This window comes from Carcharodon carcharias, chromosome 13 (genome assembly GCF_017639515.1).
Source record: "Carcharodon carcharias isolate sCarCar2 chromosome 13, sCarCar2.pri, whole genome shotgun sequence".
In the NCBI taxonomy this organism is placed as follows: Eukaryota; Metazoa; Chordata; class Chondrichthyes; order Lamniformes; family Lamnidae; genus Carcharodon; species Carcharodon carcharias.
In genome coordinates, this window is record NC_054479.1 from 18,513,099 (window position 1) to 18,533,782 (window position 20,684).

The 20,684-nt window shown below is 40.7% G+C and overlaps 1 protein-coding gene across 1 annotated transcript in view; it reads left to right on the forward strand.

The window, feature by feature from the left end:
• The window catches only part of LOC121286281 (protein phosphatase Slingshot homolog 1-like), a 109,334-nt gene that overhangs the window by 30,083 nt on the left and 58,567 nt on the right, over nt 1-20,684 (forward strand). Inside the window, exons 3-4 of the mRNA XM_041203328.1 lie at nt 5,497-5,597; nt 17,527-17,591. Of these exons, the coding sequence (XP_041059262.1) occupies nt 5,497-5,597; nt 17,527-17,591 (166 nt within the window). The remainder of the gene's footprint in view (nt 1-5,496; nt 5,598-17,526; nt 17,592-20,684) is intronic.

Here is a 20,684-nt window from a genome sequence, read left to right on the forward strand (position 1 = left end):
GAGTGATAGTAAACTAGCTAGAAAAATAAAAACTAGCAATAAGAGCTTCTACAAGTACATAAAAAAGGAAGAGAGCAGCTAAAGTAAATATTGGTCCCATAGAGAGTGAGATTGTGAATTAATGGGAAACACTGAAATGGCAGAGACTTCAAATAAATATTTTGTATTTGTCTTCATGGCAAAAGACACTAAAAGTATCCCAAGAATAGTAGAAAATCAAGAGGACAAAGATAGGGAGGAACTTAAAACAATCATTTTCACTAGAGGAAAAATAAGAACATAAAAAATAGGAGCAAGAGTAGGCCACTTGGCCCCTTGAGCCTGCTCTGCTATTCAGTAAAATCATGGCTGATCTGATTATGGCCGTAACTTCACTTTCCTGCTGACATCTCAACCAACCACCACCACCGCTGCCAAATAAACCTTGAATTAATTCAACAATACAGCTTCCATTGTTCTCTCGGGTAGAGAATTCCAAAGATTAAGAACCCTCCAAGAGAAGAAATTCCTCCTTGTCACCATCTTAAGTGGGAGATCCTTTATTTTGAAACTGTGCCCCCTAGTTCTAGAGTTCTGCAAGAGGGGAGACATCTCTCGGGATTGACTCTATAAAGTCCTCTCAGAATCTTATATATTGCACTTTTTGTGATTCATGTACAAGGACATCCAGATCCCTCTGTACTGTAGTATTCAGCTGTGTCTCTCCATTTAAACAATATTCTGATTTCCTACCTCTTCTCACCGAAATGGACAACCTCACATTTTCCCACATCATACTACTTCTGCTGAATTTTTGCCCACCCAGTTCTCCTATCTATATCCTTTTGCAGACTCTTTAGCCCAGATTTTCACTCCTGAGTTGGGTGCGTAGAGATGGGACGATTTGACTTTTAAAAATGCTGCTGAGACATCATTTTCAGTTTGGGTGGGGGAACGGCTGAGTTAAGTCGGGATGAGTGACCTGGGAATAACTGAGGAGGATGCTGGGTGTGGAGGTGGGCTGGGCAGAAAGCCTGCCTCAGGGCTCTGGCACTGTGCCCAAAGTTTTTTTTGTAAGGTGCTTCTGACAGTTTTGATAGGTTGCTTTGACTGTTTTGATTTTCTTGATTTTGACAGGTCTGTTAATTTATCCAATGAGCTTGGCAATAATGGGTTTATGCACATTTTACACACATTTATGCCTACTTTTAACTATTCCAAAAGTGTACCTTACCTCCCCCAAAGGTGTCCTGGACCTCTGCAAAGGAGTACTCTGTCTACGGAAATGAAGCCGCAAAGTTCAGTCCTGCCCCTACCTGGTCTAACCTACACTCTTCAGGTTTCACACTCCTAACCTACAAAAATCCCACTTCATGGTGGCAGCTGATAATTTAAATGGCCAGCTGCCCCCCCCTAAAACATGCATATGCAAAATGCACCCCACCACTCCCATTCCCATCCCCTTCAAAAATGGGAAGTGCCGTATTTGTGGGTAGGACTTATGATTTTCAGCTACTTCTGAGAAAATCTGGGCCTTTGTGTCCTCCTCACAACTTGGTTTCCCTAATTATCAATGTATCATCAGCAAATATGGCTACAATACACTTGGTTGCTTCATCCAAGTCATTAATATAGATTGTAAATAGTAAACGCCCTAGCACTGATTCCTGTGGTACCCCATTGGCTGCAGTTTGCCAACCTGAAGATGATCCATTTATCCTGACCCTGTTTCCTTTTAGTTAGCCAGTCCTCTATCTATGCTAATTTATTACGCCCAACACAAGAGCTCTTACCTTGTGTAGTAATCTTTTTATGTGGCACCTTATGGAATGCCTTTTAGAAATCCAAATACACTACTAGTTCCCTTTTATCCACCCTCAATCCTATTTCCTAAAAAAGGAAATAAAGAAATCATAGGGCATGAAAATAGTTTAGCAAGAAAAGTTAAAGATAACCCAAAGATGTTTTACCAATACATTAATGCTAAAAGTTTAGTTAAGGAAAAAGTGGGACCTATCAGAGATGAAGTTGGAAACTTGTCTGTAAATGCAGAGGCTTTGGGAAGGGTTTTGAATGTATATTTTGTCTCCGTGTTTACAAAGGAAAGGGAGGATGTAGATATAGTAGTCCAGGAGAAACACTGCGTGATATTGGACGGGATAGTAATAAAGAGAGAAGAAGCACTTGAAGGGTTGAAATCCTTGAAAGTTGATAAGTCACCAGGGCCAGATGGATTGTTTCTGAGGCTGCTGAAGGAAGTCAGGGAGGAGATAGTAGATACTCTGAGGATGATTTTCCCATCTTCACTAGATACAAGGGAGGTACCGGAGGACTTGAGAAATGCAAACGTAGTTCCATTGTTTAAAGAGGGATCAAAGGAAATGCCAAACAATTATAGGCCAGTTAATCTTACATTGGTGGTGAGCAAATTAGTAGAATCAACCCTGAGAAATAGGATTAACTGTCATGTGGAAAGGCATGGACTAGTCAGGGATGGTCAGCATGAATTTGTTAAAGGAAGGTCTTGCCTCACAGATTTGATTGAATTCTTTGAGGAAGTGACAAGAAGGGTTGATGAAGATATTGCAGTGGATGTTGTGTACATGATTTTAGCAAGGCATTTGACAAGGTCCCACATGGCAGATTGGTCAGGAAAGTAAAAGCCCATGGAATTCAGGGTAATGTGGCAAACTGGATAAAAGGTTGGCTTTGTAACAGGAAACAAAGGGTAATGGTCGATGGATACCCTTGCGAATAGAAAGTTGTCTCAAATGGTGTTCCACAGGGCTCGGTGTTGGGACCCTTGCTGTTTGTGTTATATGTTAACGATTTGGATGTGAACGTGGGGGGCAGGATTGGGAAATTTGCAGATGACACAAAGATTGGCCAAGCAGTGGATAGTGTAGAGGATAGCCAAAATCTCCAAAACTATATAGATGGGTTGCTGGAGTGGGCGGTAAAGTAGTAGATGGATTTTAACATAGAGAAGTGTGAGGTCATACATTTAGGGAGATCAAACAGTTACAGGAATTACAAAATAAATGGGAATATACTAAGAAGGGTACACGAAGTGAGAGATCTTGGCGTACAAGTACACAGGTCCATGAAGGCAGCAGTTCAAGTAGACAAGATTGTAAAGAAGGCATATGGAATGCCCTCCTTCATTGGCAGAGGTATGGAATATAAAAGTAAGGATATAATGTTGGAATTATATAAAACACTGGTGAGGCCACAACTGGAGTATTGTGTGCAGTTCTGGTCACCACGTTACAGGAAGGACGTAATCGCTCTGGAGAGAGGGCAGAGGATGTTTACAAGAATGTTGCCAGGGTTAGAAAAGTGTAGCTATGAGGAGAGATTGGATAGGTTGGGGTTATTTTCCTTAGAACAAAGAAGGCTGAGAGATGACTTGATTGAGGTGTACAAAATTGGGAGGGGAATAGATAGAGTGGACAGGATAAAATTGTTTCTCTTGATGGAGAATTCTAGAAGTAGGGGACATAGATTCAAGATAAGTGGCAGAAGGTGTAGGGGGGACATGAGGAAGAACTTTTTTACGCAGAGGGTAGTGGGGCTAGAGAAGTTGATCAGCAATGAAAAACAGTTCTTCCTGATTGAACAGGGCTTAACATCATTGTTTTTTGCAGCAAGAATAATGCATATAAAGTTGAAGTTCACATCAAATTGTTGATTTTGTGTTGCTTGTGTGAAGACTGCAACAGTGCATCCTGAGGAGGAGTAGGAATTCACTGAAGGTGGATTCTGGATTTCCGCATTTAACTACGCATGTCAGAAGTTGGTGTCAGTTTAACAGGGTAATGATGGCAATCAGTGACTGTTATTACAACCCCAAATTTGAGACCAATAGCTTTACAAGAAGAGGTTTGATTCAGAGTGAGTGACCTTTTACAGAGCTACGAAGTAATGTGTCCTTCGTTGTTGTAACTGTTAGATCCTGCTCAATGGTAAGTAGTTGTATTGCCATTGACAATTTCTCATCACTTTTAAAGTCCTTCACTCACACAAGAATAGAAAGGGTTATTGGATAACTTCAGTCTTGAGTTATGCTTTTTCATTTACACAACTCTGTTCAGAGTAGTTCGTAAATATGATAAATTGTTTGTGGCTCATGTTAAACTACCCTGATAGTCTGTACATTACCTTGTAATAATGTTTTGGGTGTGTCTTCAGTGCATAATTTTGAATATTAATTGACTTCTAGTGTTTGTATTAAATGTATGTTGCATTGCTTTAATAAAGTTTGAAAATGCTTGGCACAGATACAATAACCACATAGAAGGAATTGTTCATGCTTGTTGCAGGTTTTAAAACTATTTTTTAATAGATAACGTAAAATCTACTCTAAATCATGCTTTGCAATTAATTCACCTGTAAAACTTGGTTAATAACTAACAAATTTTGAAAATGTGTGAATTAACTTGTTTGTAGATATTGGGTGAGGTCAGCAGCAGGCTTTGGCTGTGACTAGCACCTGAGAATGGTGTAAAGTAGTTGAATTATAATGGCTGATTCCGACAGTCCATTTCGCTGATACAATCCCAGTTTGAACCCAGAGACAACCTTGCCACAACACATTGAATTATTTTTCCTCAACAAACCTAGTGATCAAGAGCTTATTTACTTGATTTGCATGTATGTGTTAATTATATTTAATGAACACTTGCTGTCATCTATTTCAACTGAGAACAATATCTTATATCTGTAGCCATTCTGCTAGTGATGTGGGGGAACTCTGGCTCAGCAGGATGCAAGTTCCCTTCGATAAAAACAAAAAAACTGCGGATGCTGGAAATCCAAAACAAAAACAGAATTACCTGGAAAAACTCAGCAGGTCTGGCAGCATCGGCGGAGAAGAAAAGAGTTGACGTTTTGAGTCCTCATGACCCTTCAACAGAACCTGTCGAAGGGTCATGAGGACTCGAAACGTCAACTCTTTTCTTCTCCGCCGATGCTGCCAGACCTGCTGAGTTTTTCCAGGTAATTCTGTTTTTGTTTTGCAAGTTCCCTTCGGTCATCCAGCTGCTAGCAGCATTCAAGATCTCCCTGTTTGCAAGTACTGCTACATTCCAGAAAATGATCCTTTTTCTAAGTGAATCTTCTGATTTCAGCTAGTTACAGGCTAGACTGTCTTTTATAAATAACAATGAATAATAAAGCAGAGATTAAGCTTATGTCCTCACATTTTCATTTGTTCTCAGTTTGTAATCAAAAAAGACAACCTTAGGCAACATAAAATGCAATTACACATTACAACACTCCTTACAATAGATCATCTTCTCCAATAAAAGTGCATTTTGACACTCAGGAAGAATACCTATTTAAACAAGATACCAGTGAGCAATTGGCACTGTGGGCCTGTAAACCAGCAAGAGCAGATGCCTTTAGGAAAGAAATGGGGAAGAAAGACAACAAAAATTTAATGGAGATTAATTATATGAAACTGTGCATTTTTTAGTAATTTCTCTGACCTTTGTTTTTGTTCCATCTCTTATACAGCCTCAGTGACAGTTTCTTCACAGTAAAGGGTGCAGCACTTTTTCTACAACAGGGAAACAGTCCACAGGTCCCACGATGTTACCATCACCACACGTATGCAGGTGAGCAGTCTAAGGTCAAAACTCTCCTAAATGCCACTTGAGGTAAACAGGTGCCTGGCTCATTAAGTGATTAATACTGAGATTTTCTACAATAGTTCATTTAGATATGCTTTCTTTTCAGTACACAAATAATACAGATCTGATTAAGCTGTTCAATTTCACTTAAGTGAGAGGAGAAGTCTAAAGGTGTTCAAAGAACTGTTTGGCAAAATAAAACCATAGGAATGACAGCAAATTCCAGGCCAATAATTTAATAGAGGAGATTTGATTCAATGTGAGCTACCCCTTACAGAGCTAGGAAGGAGTGTGTCCTTAATCCATTCCTAAAGTTTTCAGGAGAAATGAGTAGGCTATTCAGCTTTCAGATGTGATTCTTCATTCAGTTAGATCGTGGTTGATCTGTACTTGGACTCAGTTTACCTGTCCTTGAGCCATATCCTTTGATAGCTTTACCTAATAAAAATCTATCGCTCTCAGTCATGAAACTTGTTAATAAATGTTCAATCTAGTTTTGTAAAAAACCTATAAGGCTCGGTGGTCTTATTACTACTGAATTCAAAGCTCGCAGCTCAAAACATACAATTGAAAGAAATAGCTGTGGCAGTTGTCTCAAGTTTACCTCTGGGGATCTGAACAACTCAGCATCTACCACTGGCTGTGCCATAATAATTATGAACTATAAATTACACAATAAGTGGCAGATACAACTAACAGATACCATAATCGTTGAATAGAGACTGCTCGCATACAACATCTTGTACCACAACAGTCCTCATATGCATGACATATAAAGTAATTGGGATATCCTGCATCCACATACCAGCAGTACTTTTTGGCTGCTACACTCTCAAACAGCAGCAGGATCAATTTCAGTCATGAAATTGATTCAGCATTCACAAGTTCTAGTTTTCTCTTTCAAAATATGGATTCTAATTTCATTCATATGTCTGAGTCCTAATTTTAAAATTACACTGTCTTTTTCTGGATCCCTCCAGCAGAGGAAATAGTTTCTCTGTACTTAATGAATCTTTTTACCACTTTTAACGCTTTTTCAACCTCATCTGCAAAATGTATTGCAACTGTGCTGGCAGTATAATTGGGCGGGGAGGGGCATTGTGTCTTGATGTGTTTCTTTATAATTAAAAAGGCAGAAAACAAAAGTGTGATTATTTGTAGTGTCGATTTGGAGAAGTTTGAGTCATTTCCATAATCACTGGCTATAAATGAGAGATGAATTTGTTCACTAGAATTTCAGTACAATGAAATTGTAAAACAGAATTTACAATTGTGATGGAATCTGTGGTTTCAAAGCTTGTAGTTTTTGAGACAGTTGAAAAGGGAAACTAATTCTTCCAGTTGCTAAGGAAAGTAAGACTGAAACTGAGAATGGAAACCAAAACATCTGGGGCGACTGAAACGTGATTGAAACCATATGAAAGGACATAGAGCCATCAGAGTTCAGATGATAATGATTCCAATGGTGCAATACAGGTGGGCTAGATCCAGATGCTAAGAATAGGCAAATATGCAGTTGTTGTGTCTGTTTCTGTTGTTTGAAGATAACATTGGTGAATCCACATCACCCAGACTGTCTTAAGCAGGGTTGAGGAAGTTTTTGATGAAGACTGCCCTCGGGACTTGGTTGGTTGTGCACTGCTATTGGTTGGGGATCAGACTAAATTCTAGAAGAAGTGGAGTTGAAATTCTTTGTGAGGAAGACAGAATTTTGAAGAACATTGTGACTGAGGTTGATGATATCTAGGCTGAGTGGACTGCAAAGCCAATTTGTAAGATCTCTGTTAGTTGTATCTGCCACTTATTGTGTAATTTATAGTTCATAATCATTATGCCACAGCCAGTGGTAGATGCTGAGTTATTCAAATCCCCAGAGGTAAACTTGAGACAACTGCCACAGCTATTTCTTTCAATTATATGTTTTGAGTTGCGGGCTTTGAATTCAGTAGTAATAAGACCACTAAGCCTCATAGATTTTTTACAAAACTAGATTAAGCATTTATTAACAAGAAAAAGTATTTTTAAACATAGACATATGTCTACAAATTACTACTATAATAACTTCTAACTCCCCTACTTAATCTGACTCCCAGATACATTTTTATTAAGGCAACAGTAAGACGCACAGATTTTAAAAGACCCAGGCAAGGTGACACACAATACCCTGAACCAGTTGAATTCAAAGTGAGTTTTCTTAACTTCAGTTCTGTGAAGACAGCAGCTTGAGGCATAGATGCTGAAAGCTTTTCACTCTTGTTAGATCTTAGAATGCCTGCCCTTACAGCCTTTGCTCCTTTATACACATTTTCCCCTTTGAATGCAAATACCCATTGTTTCACTATGTCTTTGGACTTTACCCTTCTGATCGTAAAAATTTAGCATAGAACCATTTTACCAGTAATCTTTGGGAAAAATAAACACCCTGTTTCTAAACTTCACACGGCTACATTACACATTTTTCCCCTCCTTTGAAAACAATTTAGTCTGGTTTATTTAAAAATGCAAATGTTCCCTTGACACCTATGTTTACCTACTTCACATTTCAAACCTGGTGCATCTCCTGAAACATCAAGGCCTTCAGACCAGCTGCCTTTAATCCACTCAAGCTTTTCTCTGTCTCTCCACACCACTAGTTTACATTAAATTCCGATAAAATTGAAAAATATTATATCTTCCTGATGTTAATTCCTGTTTAACTTATGTTGATTCTGGGTTTTTAGAATATAGGTGGTTACCTAAAATAGTATTTAGTGTTTGCTTTGTTTTACTGTAACCTGTGGAATCTTGTTTCTTCAGTCCTTCAGTAAATAACTGGGGTTTTGGATTTCTTCTTTTGATGTAGTAAAATGTCTCAAGATGCTTCACAGGAGTGCTATCAGACAAAACTTGGTCCAATAAAGGACACATTAGGACAGTCAACTAAAAGCATGGTGAAAGAGTGAAGTTTTAAGATGGGTTGTAAAAGAGGAGAAAAAGGGGGAGAAGTGGAAAAATTTGGGGAAGGAATCCAGAGCTTAGGACCTAGACAGCTAAAGGCTGCCTCCAATGGTGGGATGAAGGAAGTGGGCATGGACAAGAGGCCAAAATTGGAGGAACATAGAAATCTTAGAGGGCTGCAGAGCTGAAGGAATTACGGAGATATGGAAGGGCAAGGCTGTCAAGTTGATTTGAACACAAGAACAAGAATTTCAAATTGGGGACAAACAGGGATCTGGAGCTAACGCAAAAACAGGGGAAACTGGACAGTGCGAGTTAGGATAAGTGCAACAGAGTTTTGAGTGCGCTTAAGTTTATGGAGGATGGAAGATGGGGCTGGCCATGAGGGCCTTGGAATAGTCGAGTCTGGAAGCAACAAAAACACAAATGAGATTTCAGGAGCAGATGGGCAGCAATGGACAATATTATGGAGGTGGAAGTAATGTTGTTCTTCGTTGCAGAGAAGATATGTGACCAGATGCTCAGATCAAGGCAAATATGATGCTGAGGTTATGAACAATCTGGTTTCAATGTGGGATGGTGGTGGGACAGAATTGATGTTGAGAGGCAAAGGCTTCAGACTTATTTATATGTAATTACTGCCTATGAATAAAAGTGTGAGGAGTCAGAAGATTAGTTACTTCTGCAGAATACCTAGCGTCGACCTGTATTTGTGCCTGGTCCAGTTAAGCTTCTGGTAAAACAATCAATAATCTAAAATGTTCAAACTTGTTAAAGAGTAACTAACGCCAAGTGGTGTAGTCATTCCTTTTGTTGCATTATTCTGTTTCCTGACAGATTTTACTGAGATCCTGCTGCTTATATTTAAACATTTGTCTTGGTTCTGTTAGACCTTTTGGATTACTAAAATAGTTATCTTGGAAACGATGGGTGAGAGCTACTGGTGACTAAAATTAAGTAACTCTGTTTTCATTATTTGGCATTGCAAGGTTTTTAACCAATATTTTGTGGCTCTCATTCCATATTTCTATCCACTAGTCCTCTGAAGCAGAAAAGTAATGATCTAGTATGTAATCTGCAAAGCTACTTCCTATAATCGAAGTCTCTGATTTACAGAGATTAAATGTCAAATTTTGTTTTTTATTACATGGAAGTTACATTTTTTCTGATATGTTGAGAATATTTTCCTTTTTCCGCACACGTGATTTGCTTATCCATAAGTCTTGAGAAAATTCTGTGGCTCTTAACATTAGAGCAACATTTAAAAATGCTTTTGTTTGAGTAATGTCTGTCGAAAAATGGAGATAAAATTGAGCTAATGCAGCAGAAAGACAAACATGATATCACTTATGATAATTGCAGATCAGAGAACATTGACATTTGAGCCAAAGATAAATCGAGATGTTTTGCAATGTTTATTCATGCAGTGTGTGTGAAGATATTGACTGTGCAATTATCTCTGCCTTCCCCAGCTTAAATGTACTGTAGACAATTATATAACTATGCAGTCTGGCTGTGATCAGCTACCATAAGACCAAGGGTTGGTTTGTTTAGTTCATTATCACATTGCAGTGCATTTGTACCGTAAGCTCCAAAATGTCTATTTTGAAATTGGATGGAAAAAGTAATATTAGGCGACATTTCCCTTTTAATTTGAAGGAAATCTCTTAATAGCAGCACCATTTCCAAGACTAAAAACAGAAATGTGACTTTCCTTCATTTGTGTTTGGATCCCAGCAAGTTTTCAGGTGTCATTAAATGAATCCTTTCAATAACAGCTATTATAACAACTTGTTTTTATATAGCACCTTTAATGTAACAACATTTCCCCGGGTACTTCACAGGAACAATCATAAAACTAAATTTAACACTGGACCATGTACGGCGACATTAGGACAAATGGCCAAAAGCTTGGTCAAAGAAGTAGATTTTAAGAAGCATCTTAAAAGGAGGAAAGAGGGGTAGTGAGGTGGAGAGGTTTAGGGTTAGAATCCCAGATGTAGAGATCTAGGCAGCTAAAGACATAGCCACCAATGGTGGAGCAATTAAAATCAAGGATGCTCAAGAGGCCAGAGTCAGGTGAGTGCTGACAGCTGAGTGTTATGGGGCTGAAAAAGATTACAAAGAAGGACTGAAAGACTATTGCAGACTGCTAGAATTGTATGACAGAACTAGACAAGGGAGCTTAAATTAGGATGATTGAACAATGGGACCAAACTATTCAACAAAGCTGTTAATCGAGTCATTTTCAATCCAGCTGCCTGCCCCTTTTCCACAGTTGTGTCCACCCTGGGCGTCTCTGAGGAGGGAATACACAGTTCCACTGACATGCTTGAGGCTTTCTATGACTGGTGGGTACAGGGAGGACTGGAATATATATTAGTTACAGGAAACAAAATTATAATTTGAGAAGTCTTTTATGTGAGTTTTGTCATTATTTACAAATTATTGTTGAGACCAACAACTGCATGTTAAGATAAAAGCAAACTACTGGGATGCTGGAAATCTGAAACAAAAACAAAAATAGCTGGAAAAACTCAGCAGGTCTGACAGCATCTGCACAGAGGAAAACAGTTAACATTTTGAGTCTGGATGACTCTTCGTCAGACTGAAGAAATATAGAAATGTGGTGAAATATAAGCTGCTAGAGGGGGGTGGGACAGGTAGAGCTGGATAGAGGGCCAGTGATAGGTGGAGGCAAAGAAGAGATTGCCAAAGATGTCATAGACTGAAGGACAAATGGGTTTTGACGGTGGTGATATTATCTAAGGAATGTGCTAATGGTGACATTAAGGGTAGAAAGCAGGACAAACACGCGGCAGATGGCCCTGGTGGTGGTGGGGTGGAGGGGAAGAGATTGAAATGGGCTAAATGGTGGAGGTAAAACAATAAATTTAAAAATAGGTGGGAAAAGAAAAATATATTTTAAAAATATATAAATTATTGGAGAAAGGGGGTGGTTATGGAGGAGAGAGTTCATGACGTGAAATTGTTGACTCAATATTAAGTCCAGAAGACTGTAAAGTGCCTAGTTGGAAGATGAGGTGCTGTTCCTCCAGTTTGCGTTGAGCTTCACTGGAACATCGCAGCAGGCCAAGGACGGACATGTGGGCATGAGGGCAGGGTGGTGTGTTGAAATGGCAAGCGACAGGGAGGTCTGGGTCATGCTTGCGGACAGACCGAAGGTGTTCTGCAAAGCAGTCACCCAGTCTGCGTTTGGTCTCTCCAATGTAGAGGAGACTGCATTGGGAGCAGCAAATGCATAGACTAAATTGAGGGAAGTGCAAGTGAAGCGCTGCTTTGCTTGAAAGAAGTGTTTGGGCCCTTGGATGGTGAGGAGGGGGGAAGTAAAGGGGTAAGTGTTGCACCTTCTGCGGTTGCATGGGAAGGTGCCATGGGAGGGGGTTGAGGTGTAGGGGTTGATGGAGGAGTGGACCAGGGTGTCCTGGAGGGAACAATCCCTGTGAAATGCCGCTGGGTGTGTGGGGGGGGGGTGGTGAAGGGAAGATGTGTTTGGTGCTGGCATCACGCTGGAGTTGGCGGAAATGGCAGAGGATGATCCCTTGAATATAGAGGCTGGTGGGGTGATAAGTGAGGACATGGTTCTGGGAGGGAGAGAAAGGAGTGAGGGCAAATGCGCGGGAGATGGGCCGGATGCAGTTGAGGGCCCTGTCAACCACCGTGGGTGGAAAACCTCGGTTAAGTAAGAAGGAAGACATGTCAGAGGAACTGTTTTTGAAAGTGGCATCATCAGAACAGATGCGACAGAGGCAAAGGAACTGAGAGAATGGGATGGAGTCCTTACAGGAAGCGGGGTGTGCGGAGCTGTAGTCGAGGTAGCTGTGGGAGTTGGTAGGCTTGTAATGAATATTGCTGGACAGTCTATCACCAGAAATTGAGACAGAGAGGTCAAGGAAGGGGAGGGAAGTGTCAGTGATGGACCATGTGAAAATGATGAAGGGGTGGAAATTGGAAGCAAAATTAATAAATTTTTCCAGGTCCAGACGAGAGCATGAAACGGCACCGAAGCAGTCATCAATGTACCGGAGAAAGAGTTATGGGAGGGGGCCTGAGTAGGACTGGAACAAGGAATGTTCCACATACCCCATAAAGAGGCAGGCATAACTGGGGCCCATGCAGGTACCCATAGCTACACCTTGTATTTCGAGGAAGTGAGACGAGTTTAAGGAGAAATTGTTCAGTGAGAGAACAAGTTCAGCCAGATGGAGGAGAGTAGTGGTGGATGGGGATGTCCGGGCCTCTGTTTGAGGAAGAAGCGGAGAGCCCTCAGACCATCCTGGTGGGGGATGGAGGTGTAGAGGGATTGGATGTCGATGGTGAAGAGGAGGCGGTTGGGGCCAGGAAATTGGAAATTGTTGATATGATGGAGGGTGTCAGGATGTAGGCAGGAAGAGACTGGACAAGGGGAGAGAGAATGGAGTCAAGATAGCAAGAAATGAGTTCCATGGGGCAGGAATAGGCTGACACGATTGGTCTGTCGGGACAGTTCTGTTTGTGGATTTTGGGTAGGAGGTAGAAGCGGGCCGTCCGAGGAACTGCATGTTAAGCTTTACTTTTAAAGTTGTTGAAATTTGTTCATGAACATTATAATAGGGGCAGAAGGTGAGAAGAGAGCAAAATATCGTCCAAACGTGCAATCCAGTTTTTAGACATTATTGTAAAGTATGTCTCAGACATAACTATATTTCAAAGATTAATATGAAAGGTTAATCCTAAAGGTGTTGATACTTGAGCAATTTGAGTCGATACCGATTAATGAATCCATCTGCGATAACAATTATTTATTCATATTCCCTTGATTACTTAGTAGTTATAGGCACTGTGCACTAAGCAATATCATCTAGAAGGTCTAAGGTTCAATTATTAGCATAACCGAGTTAGCTGCTCTCCATTTTGTCAATGGTTGATGGCGTTATATTTAAACAAGGTAGCTGTTCACTAGGGAGTGGGAAAATCAGTTTCGGTTTACACTTATGATCACTAAAGTGATTTCTACTGGAAAATGCTATCTCTGAAAGTGAAACAAGTGATCTAATAAACATATTGATGCATGAAGTGATGAATGTGGATGAATACCCTGCTGGCATTCACTGCCTAGGATCACACATGAAAAATGACAATTATGTTACCAGACATTCATGCATAGAAACTCTTATACCAAATTGCTGCAATTAAAATAGTTGGTGCTCTAGTTCAAATTAGATATAGTGGTGGCAAGAAAGGTTACTTCAAGTAATGTTATGATTTTTTTCAAAATAATGTACGTGAGTAACATTTAAGTATTGCTCAAAACTCAACTTAACAAAAAAAAACCTTAAGCCAAGCATTTAATGATTACTGTTATGGCCAGGTGAGGAGTAGTAGAATGGCTCCTCTCTCTGTCCACCTCTTGGTTGACCGGTGCTTACCAGTTCAGTAAGCGTTTAACTGTTCAAGTGCTGTGACTGTAAAAGGTGCACACAGACAGGTTTTCTTGTAAGTTTTAAAAGAAAAGGAAATATTTATTGTACTTAACACCTGATATGTAAAAATAATAAAAACAAACCTCCAACTCTCTCACAAGCATTCAAAAGGTTCACACACACAAGTGAGTTATAAAGAGGGAGGGTAGGTTAAATTGTTTGAGTCCCAAAAGAAAGTCACTCATATACGGATCCTGTAGATTGATGACTTGGAGGGTTTCAGGCTAGTTTTGGTAATCTTTCCAGATTTTGTCGAGTCAAAACACTTAAAATATTGACTGACGATCTATGTCTTTTCCTCTGAAGCCAGCAGCTGCTTTGTTTACATTGAAGATGCTGCCTGGGATGATTGAGTGGTCAGATACAGGCGGGGCACATGCTTGCAGAATGGCTGGAGAGAGGGAGGAACTACAAGTCCTCTTCTTGCAGTTACCCACTCAAGGTCTTTCTGGTCTCTGACCCTGGAAAAACAGGTTCTTAAACACTATCTCCTGCTTCTGCACTAAAACAGGAAGTCGATGTTGCTGATATCATCATTGTGAGCATGGAACAGGAAGGCGGCACTGACTCCATGCCCTCAGTGCATGTATGGTGCAGCTGATGTCATCTTTGTGCACCCATTGATCATTCGCCACCCACTTGCTCGCCTCATTCACCCCTCCACTCATCGCTTTGCTCGCCTCCTTCTGCTCCCAACCCTTGGCCTCTTCACTCACTGCTGCACTCGCTGCCTAAAGACAGCAAGGATAAAGGGCTGCAAGTGAGAGGGAGGCAGTGAGGCAGCGAACAGGGCAACCAGCAAGTTGCAAATACAATCTCAGGATTTTTAACTGATGCTTTGGGGTTCAATATTCTGTGAGGACTGCAATCCTTAATCATGGTGAAAAGAAAAACACATTTTATTGATGTTGCACCTGTTTGAATATCCTTACATTGCTCAATATTATGGATGGTCCTATTCTTTTATGCAGACAGCTACCATGACAAGCAGTGGTGTCACAGGCATTGCGACTGCATGTCAGGTAAATACACCTCCTGCAATTGCAGTGGCAGCAAATGCAATCTTTCTTAAAAGAACAAAGGGCTAGCTTGCTGTCTCTACATGACTCTCCTTTGCAAGCTAGCCAGTTACCAAACATGGTCATAACAAGCTCATGCCAGGTCCATTGTTTATAGTGATCAGATTAAAGTGGTTAAAAAAACAACAACAGAATTACCTGGAAAAACTCAACAGGTCTGGCAGCATCGGCGGAGAAGAAAAGAGTTGATGTTTCGAGTCCTCATGACCCTTCGACAGAACTAGAGTTCTGTCGAAGGGTCATGAGGACTCGAAACGTCAACTCTTTTCTTCTCCGCCGATGCTGCCAGACCTGCTGAGTTTTTCCAGGTAATTCTGTTGTTTTGGATTTCCAGCATCCGCAGTTTTTTGTTTTATCTCTTAGATTAAAGAGGTTGGTGGGGCCCTCGTCGCAGCTGGGGTCCATTGTCCAAAGTGATTGAGTTTAACGGCTTGGTGCTCACCCACCTAAATAATTAGATTGTGTCTGAATGTCTTTGAATTCAGGAGATGGCAATTCACACACATTTAAGCTTCTTGTCTCTGGTTGGTTACATCAAGACATCCTGACTCCATTCTGATAATCTTGTAAATTGCCAGGTGAAGTTAACTAAATGTTTGGCCATTTTGAGACCTGCTGTTTATGACACTTTTAAAACTTTGTTTGAGTGGGTTGAAACCACAAAATATGTCATCTTTTGATATAAAACAGAGTTTTATAACAATTACTTGTTGAACAATTCGTTATTAATTTACTGATTTATATGAAAGACTTATGGATTGTCTCTCCCATGCCTGTAACTTGTTCCCCCTAACTATTAAGCATCAAGAAAACAGTGGTTATGTAACAGGGTGTCACATCTTCACCCTTGATCACTCTAAATAATATCCTACTGCAAGTGATTAGCAAATTCTGCTGCCTTGGGTCCACAATGACAGACAACCAGTCTCTTCATGCAGAACTCGAAATAGAGGAAACAGCTACCACCTTTGACTGACTCATAAAATGTGCATGGAATAACATCAAGCTGACTCTTAGGACCACGATGCTGGTTAATAAGGACTGTGATCTCAGCACCTTGTTGCATGGCTGTGAAACATGGGTAACTTGCAGGAAAGGAAGCTCAAGAACTTTCATCTTCACTGTTTATGGCACATTCTGAGCATCTTGTGGAAGGACAAAATCATGATTGTGCCAGTCCTCTCAAAGCCAAGTCTCCCAAAGACATTGGCTCTCATCAAGCAGATGCAACTTCGTTGGCTGGATAATGATGTGTACCCAAGGATTTTCTGTATGCCGAGGTTTTCGGAGCCAGAAGATCAATGGGACGACCAAAACTCCGCTTCAAGGGTGCTTGCAAGCGTGAAATGAACAAAATAAACATCAAATTTTGCATGTGGGAGGCACAAACTGACCGCAGAGGAAAATGGCGACATCAACTGTGGGCTGGTATGCACTATCACGATGATCAGTGACTGCAGCAGCTTGGCAACCAGCTCAAACACTGAAAACAACTAGCCACAGCGACACATGATAACCACCTCATATGTAGCACTTTTGGCAGAATTTGCCTCTCATGGATTGGTCTCTTCAACCATCAGCAAAAATGCACCATCTGAAGCTACCCCATCTCCAGCAGATTTGTTTTATTGCATGCCCATCATCTTATGTAAATGGTAGGATGCTGATGACAAATTAAATATTTACAGAGCCCTACAGGTTTTTCATAGTAGAACACCATCCACTCCTTTTATTTTTCTGGTCGCCACAGATCCTACCTGCAATGTAACGCCTTTTTACTCAAGAATTGTTGTGAAAGTTTCTGTGAAACTTTGTCTAAGCTTCTGTTTTCTGTCTAAACTTACAGTTCTCCCTATGAAAAATCACAAGAAGACTATAAGCTGTCGAATCTTTCAGCGTCTCTTTCAGCACTTTATCTATATGTATTGGTGATTTATTTTCTATTTCAAGCAAGCGTTATTTTATCCCTGGTATTAGAGGAATCTGCTGCATTTTCCTTTGAATGATTCAGTTAATCTTGTGATTTGTTTCAAATTAGAGATCAAAGTACGTGGAAATTGGATAAACAGATAACATCAATTGTAAACTAAGAATACTGCTTTTACCGCTCTACATGCATATAATTGATTTTTATCATTATTTGAAAATTTTGGGTTGTGCTTCCCTTTCCGTGATTTTTGTTCTGCCTACTCCCACTTGTGATGATTATGCATAACGCAACATAATTTGGAGTGTCATGTGCCTACTCTGCATCAATATTTCATGGTGTAGCTAATCATAAACAAATGTCCTGTACCATGCCCTGTCCGTTTTGCAGCTGTCCTTCCAAGATTTCACTAAAAGCCAATTTGAAATGAAAGATTAAAAATTATTTTAAATCGCTATGGTTTTCAAACAAAATCTTGTTTACTGCAGGAGATCTACAGCTACATCTTCAAGTGATGATCAACCACCTCCGCCCTGAAGACAGGATAAAGCTGGTAAGAGAAGCAAGAGACTGTGTCCTAACTTTTTTCTTTGATGAATGGAGTGACTGATGTGTGAAAACATCATGGGTATCCAAAGCAAGCTACTAAAATCCACGCTGGTAATAGCCAAAGCTTGGAAACCTCCATTACACACGTCTGCTGCTTGGGTTTCACACAGCTAAATCTGTACTGCTTATTGCGTCGGAGCTCTGAAGTTCCTGTTACTTGCCAAGCAAGACCATCATACCAATTAAGGTGTTAGCATACAAATTTGTTCGAATCTGAGTGTGATAAATTCCAGCCCTAATGATTGATCAATGTGTCCATGTCCCATTTTAATGAGTCAAGCTGACTGGTCAATCATAAAAGTCTCCTAAAGTCCTGTACACTGGTATCTGATTACAGTGCACCAGTGAATGTTGATCCTGTTCCAATCTTCTATCACCAGGCATGTCAACCAAGAGTGGTTGCAGCACAGGCTATTCAGCCTGTTGTATCTGCCAGGCCTCTGCAAGAGCAATCACCTTATCACAGTCCCCAGCCCTTTCCCCATAGCCCTGCAAATCTTTTTCACTTCAGGTATTTATCCAATTCCCTTTTAAAAGCCATGATTGAATTTGCCTCTATTCACAGTCTCAGGCAGTGCATTCAAGGTATTAACCACTACTGCTTAAAAATTTTTCCTCATGTCGCCATTGGTTCTTTTGCTCTTCACCTTATATCAATGTCCTTTCATTCTTGACCCTTCTGCCAATGGGAACAGTTTCTCTCCATATACTGTGGACCCTCATGATTTTGAACACCTCCATCAAATCTCCTCTCAACCTTCTCTAAGGAGAACAGCCCATCTTCTCCAATCTATCCACGTAACTGAAGTCCCTCATCCCTGGAATCATCCTTGTAAATCTCTGTATCCATCTGAAGCCTTCGCATCCTTCCTGAAGTGTGGCAGAATTGGACACACTACTCCAATTGATGCCAGAGCAGTATTTTATAAAGTTTCATCATAACTTCCTTGCTTTAGTATTCTATGCTTTTATTTATAAAACTGAGGATTCCATATGCCTCTTTAATTGCTTTCTCAACCTGCCCTGCCACCTTCAATGATTTGTGCACATACATGTCCCAGAAACCTCTGCTCTGCATCCTTTTAGAATTATCCCTTTTATATTGCTTCTTGTTCTTTCTACCAAAATGAATCACTTCATGCTTCCCTGCATTAAATTTCAGCTGCCACGTTCAATCCATTCACCCAGCCTGCCTAAGTCATCTTGAAGTTTATCACTTCCCTCCTTACAGTTCACGATACTTCCAAGTTTTCTGTCATCTGCAAATTTTAACATTATGCCCTGTACACCCAAGTCCAGGGCCAGGATTTTAGTGCCCCTCCCACCCAGTGGGATATTACAGTCCGGCCGAACTGAATGGAGATTTAAATGGCTAGCTGGGAGAGACGCCATGGTGGGGCTGTAAAAATCCTTGATCAAGTCATTAATAGGCAGCAAGAAAAATAGTGGAGCCAAGTTAACCCCAAAGAGACCCCTTTTTCCTTTTTTCTATCCCCACTTCCCCTAAATCAAGGAGGGTTGTCACTAGTTGACCATGAAACAACTGGCGAATATGGGTTTGAGTCTTCCTTGGTGAAGTAGCAGTTACAAGAAACATTTTCTGGGCAGCATAGTGAGCAGATCAACTAAGCATTAACATGTGTTTTGCAAGTACGCTCAGGATCACAGCTGGGTAGATGCTATCTGTCATTGAATGATGGATCTGCTAGTTGGAAATGTGAGGATTCAGTAGCAACTGCTAATGTCTCTGCAGTCCAATTAAGATAAGAACCAATCCCTAGATATAGAAATGTTTGATCTTGTAACCAGTTTTCAAGTAACGCTTTTCATAAGAATTTGTACCACTGCTCAGTTTCCATAACAACTGCACAACATGTGATGGAAGTTATATAGCACAGCTTGCAATGTATCAGGCAGCTTGATGTCCTGGGTGTGAAGCCCAATGGCATGCATCAGGCTTGCTAATCAACAGCTGCTTATTCCAGACCCCCATGTGAAAAACTTTGGCAAATGTGTGAAATATACCTGCTGGTCAGAGTAGGCCTGAACTCTCCTTCCTTGCACCCATTTTTTGCCACAAATTCAATGCACAGCTTGATCTAGAACTTCCACAGGACCCAAAGTAAGCCCTCCAGTTGCATGCATGAAAATTCTTAACTCTGTTTAAGCACGTCTTGAATTGGGAGACAATAGTGCTTCCCCCATTTTTCTATTTTCTGCCCTAGTCTCCTATGTACCCAGGCATCTCTTATGTTGTAGGACACATAGATTTCTCAAAGATTGCTGGGCATTCTGCAGTAGGGTTACAATTGCATGGGATTGAAACAGTAGGATAGGCACAGAATGAACTGAAGGAATGTGGCCAAAGATGTCAGTTTAATTCTATCAAGAGTTTTCTGGCTCTGTACATACATACAAACATACAAATTAGGAGCAGGAGTAGGCCTTTCAGTCCCTTGAGCCTGCTCTATCATTCAATAAGATCATGGCTGATCTGATTGTGGCCTCAACTCCACTTTCCTTCCAAATTCTTAGCTTTTTGATTGACAAGGGAGTTAAAAATATTCAATGACCCTGCCTTCACTGCGCTTTGGGGAACAGTTCCACAGACTCTCAACCCTATGAGAAAAAAATTCTCCTCATCTCTGTCTTAAATGAGAGACTCCTTATTTTAAGAAGCATCCCCTAGTTTTAGTCTTTCCCACAAAGGGAAACATCCTCTCAGCATCCACCCTGTCTAGCGCCCTCAGGACCTTATGGCCAGGATTTTCCAACCCTTTCATGGTGGGACTGCTGCGGGAGACTTTGCAGCCCAGTCAGGTGTCCATTGACTTTCAGTGGGACTGGACGGGGGCGCAGGGCCAGAAAATCCCAACCTATGTGTTTCAATAAGATCACCTCTCATTCTTCTAAATGCCAATGGATTCAGGTCCAACCTGTCCAGCCTTTCCTCATAGGATAACCCCCTCATCTCAGAAATCAGTTGAGTGAACCTTCTCTGAACTGCTTCTAATGCAATTATATAATTTCTTAAATA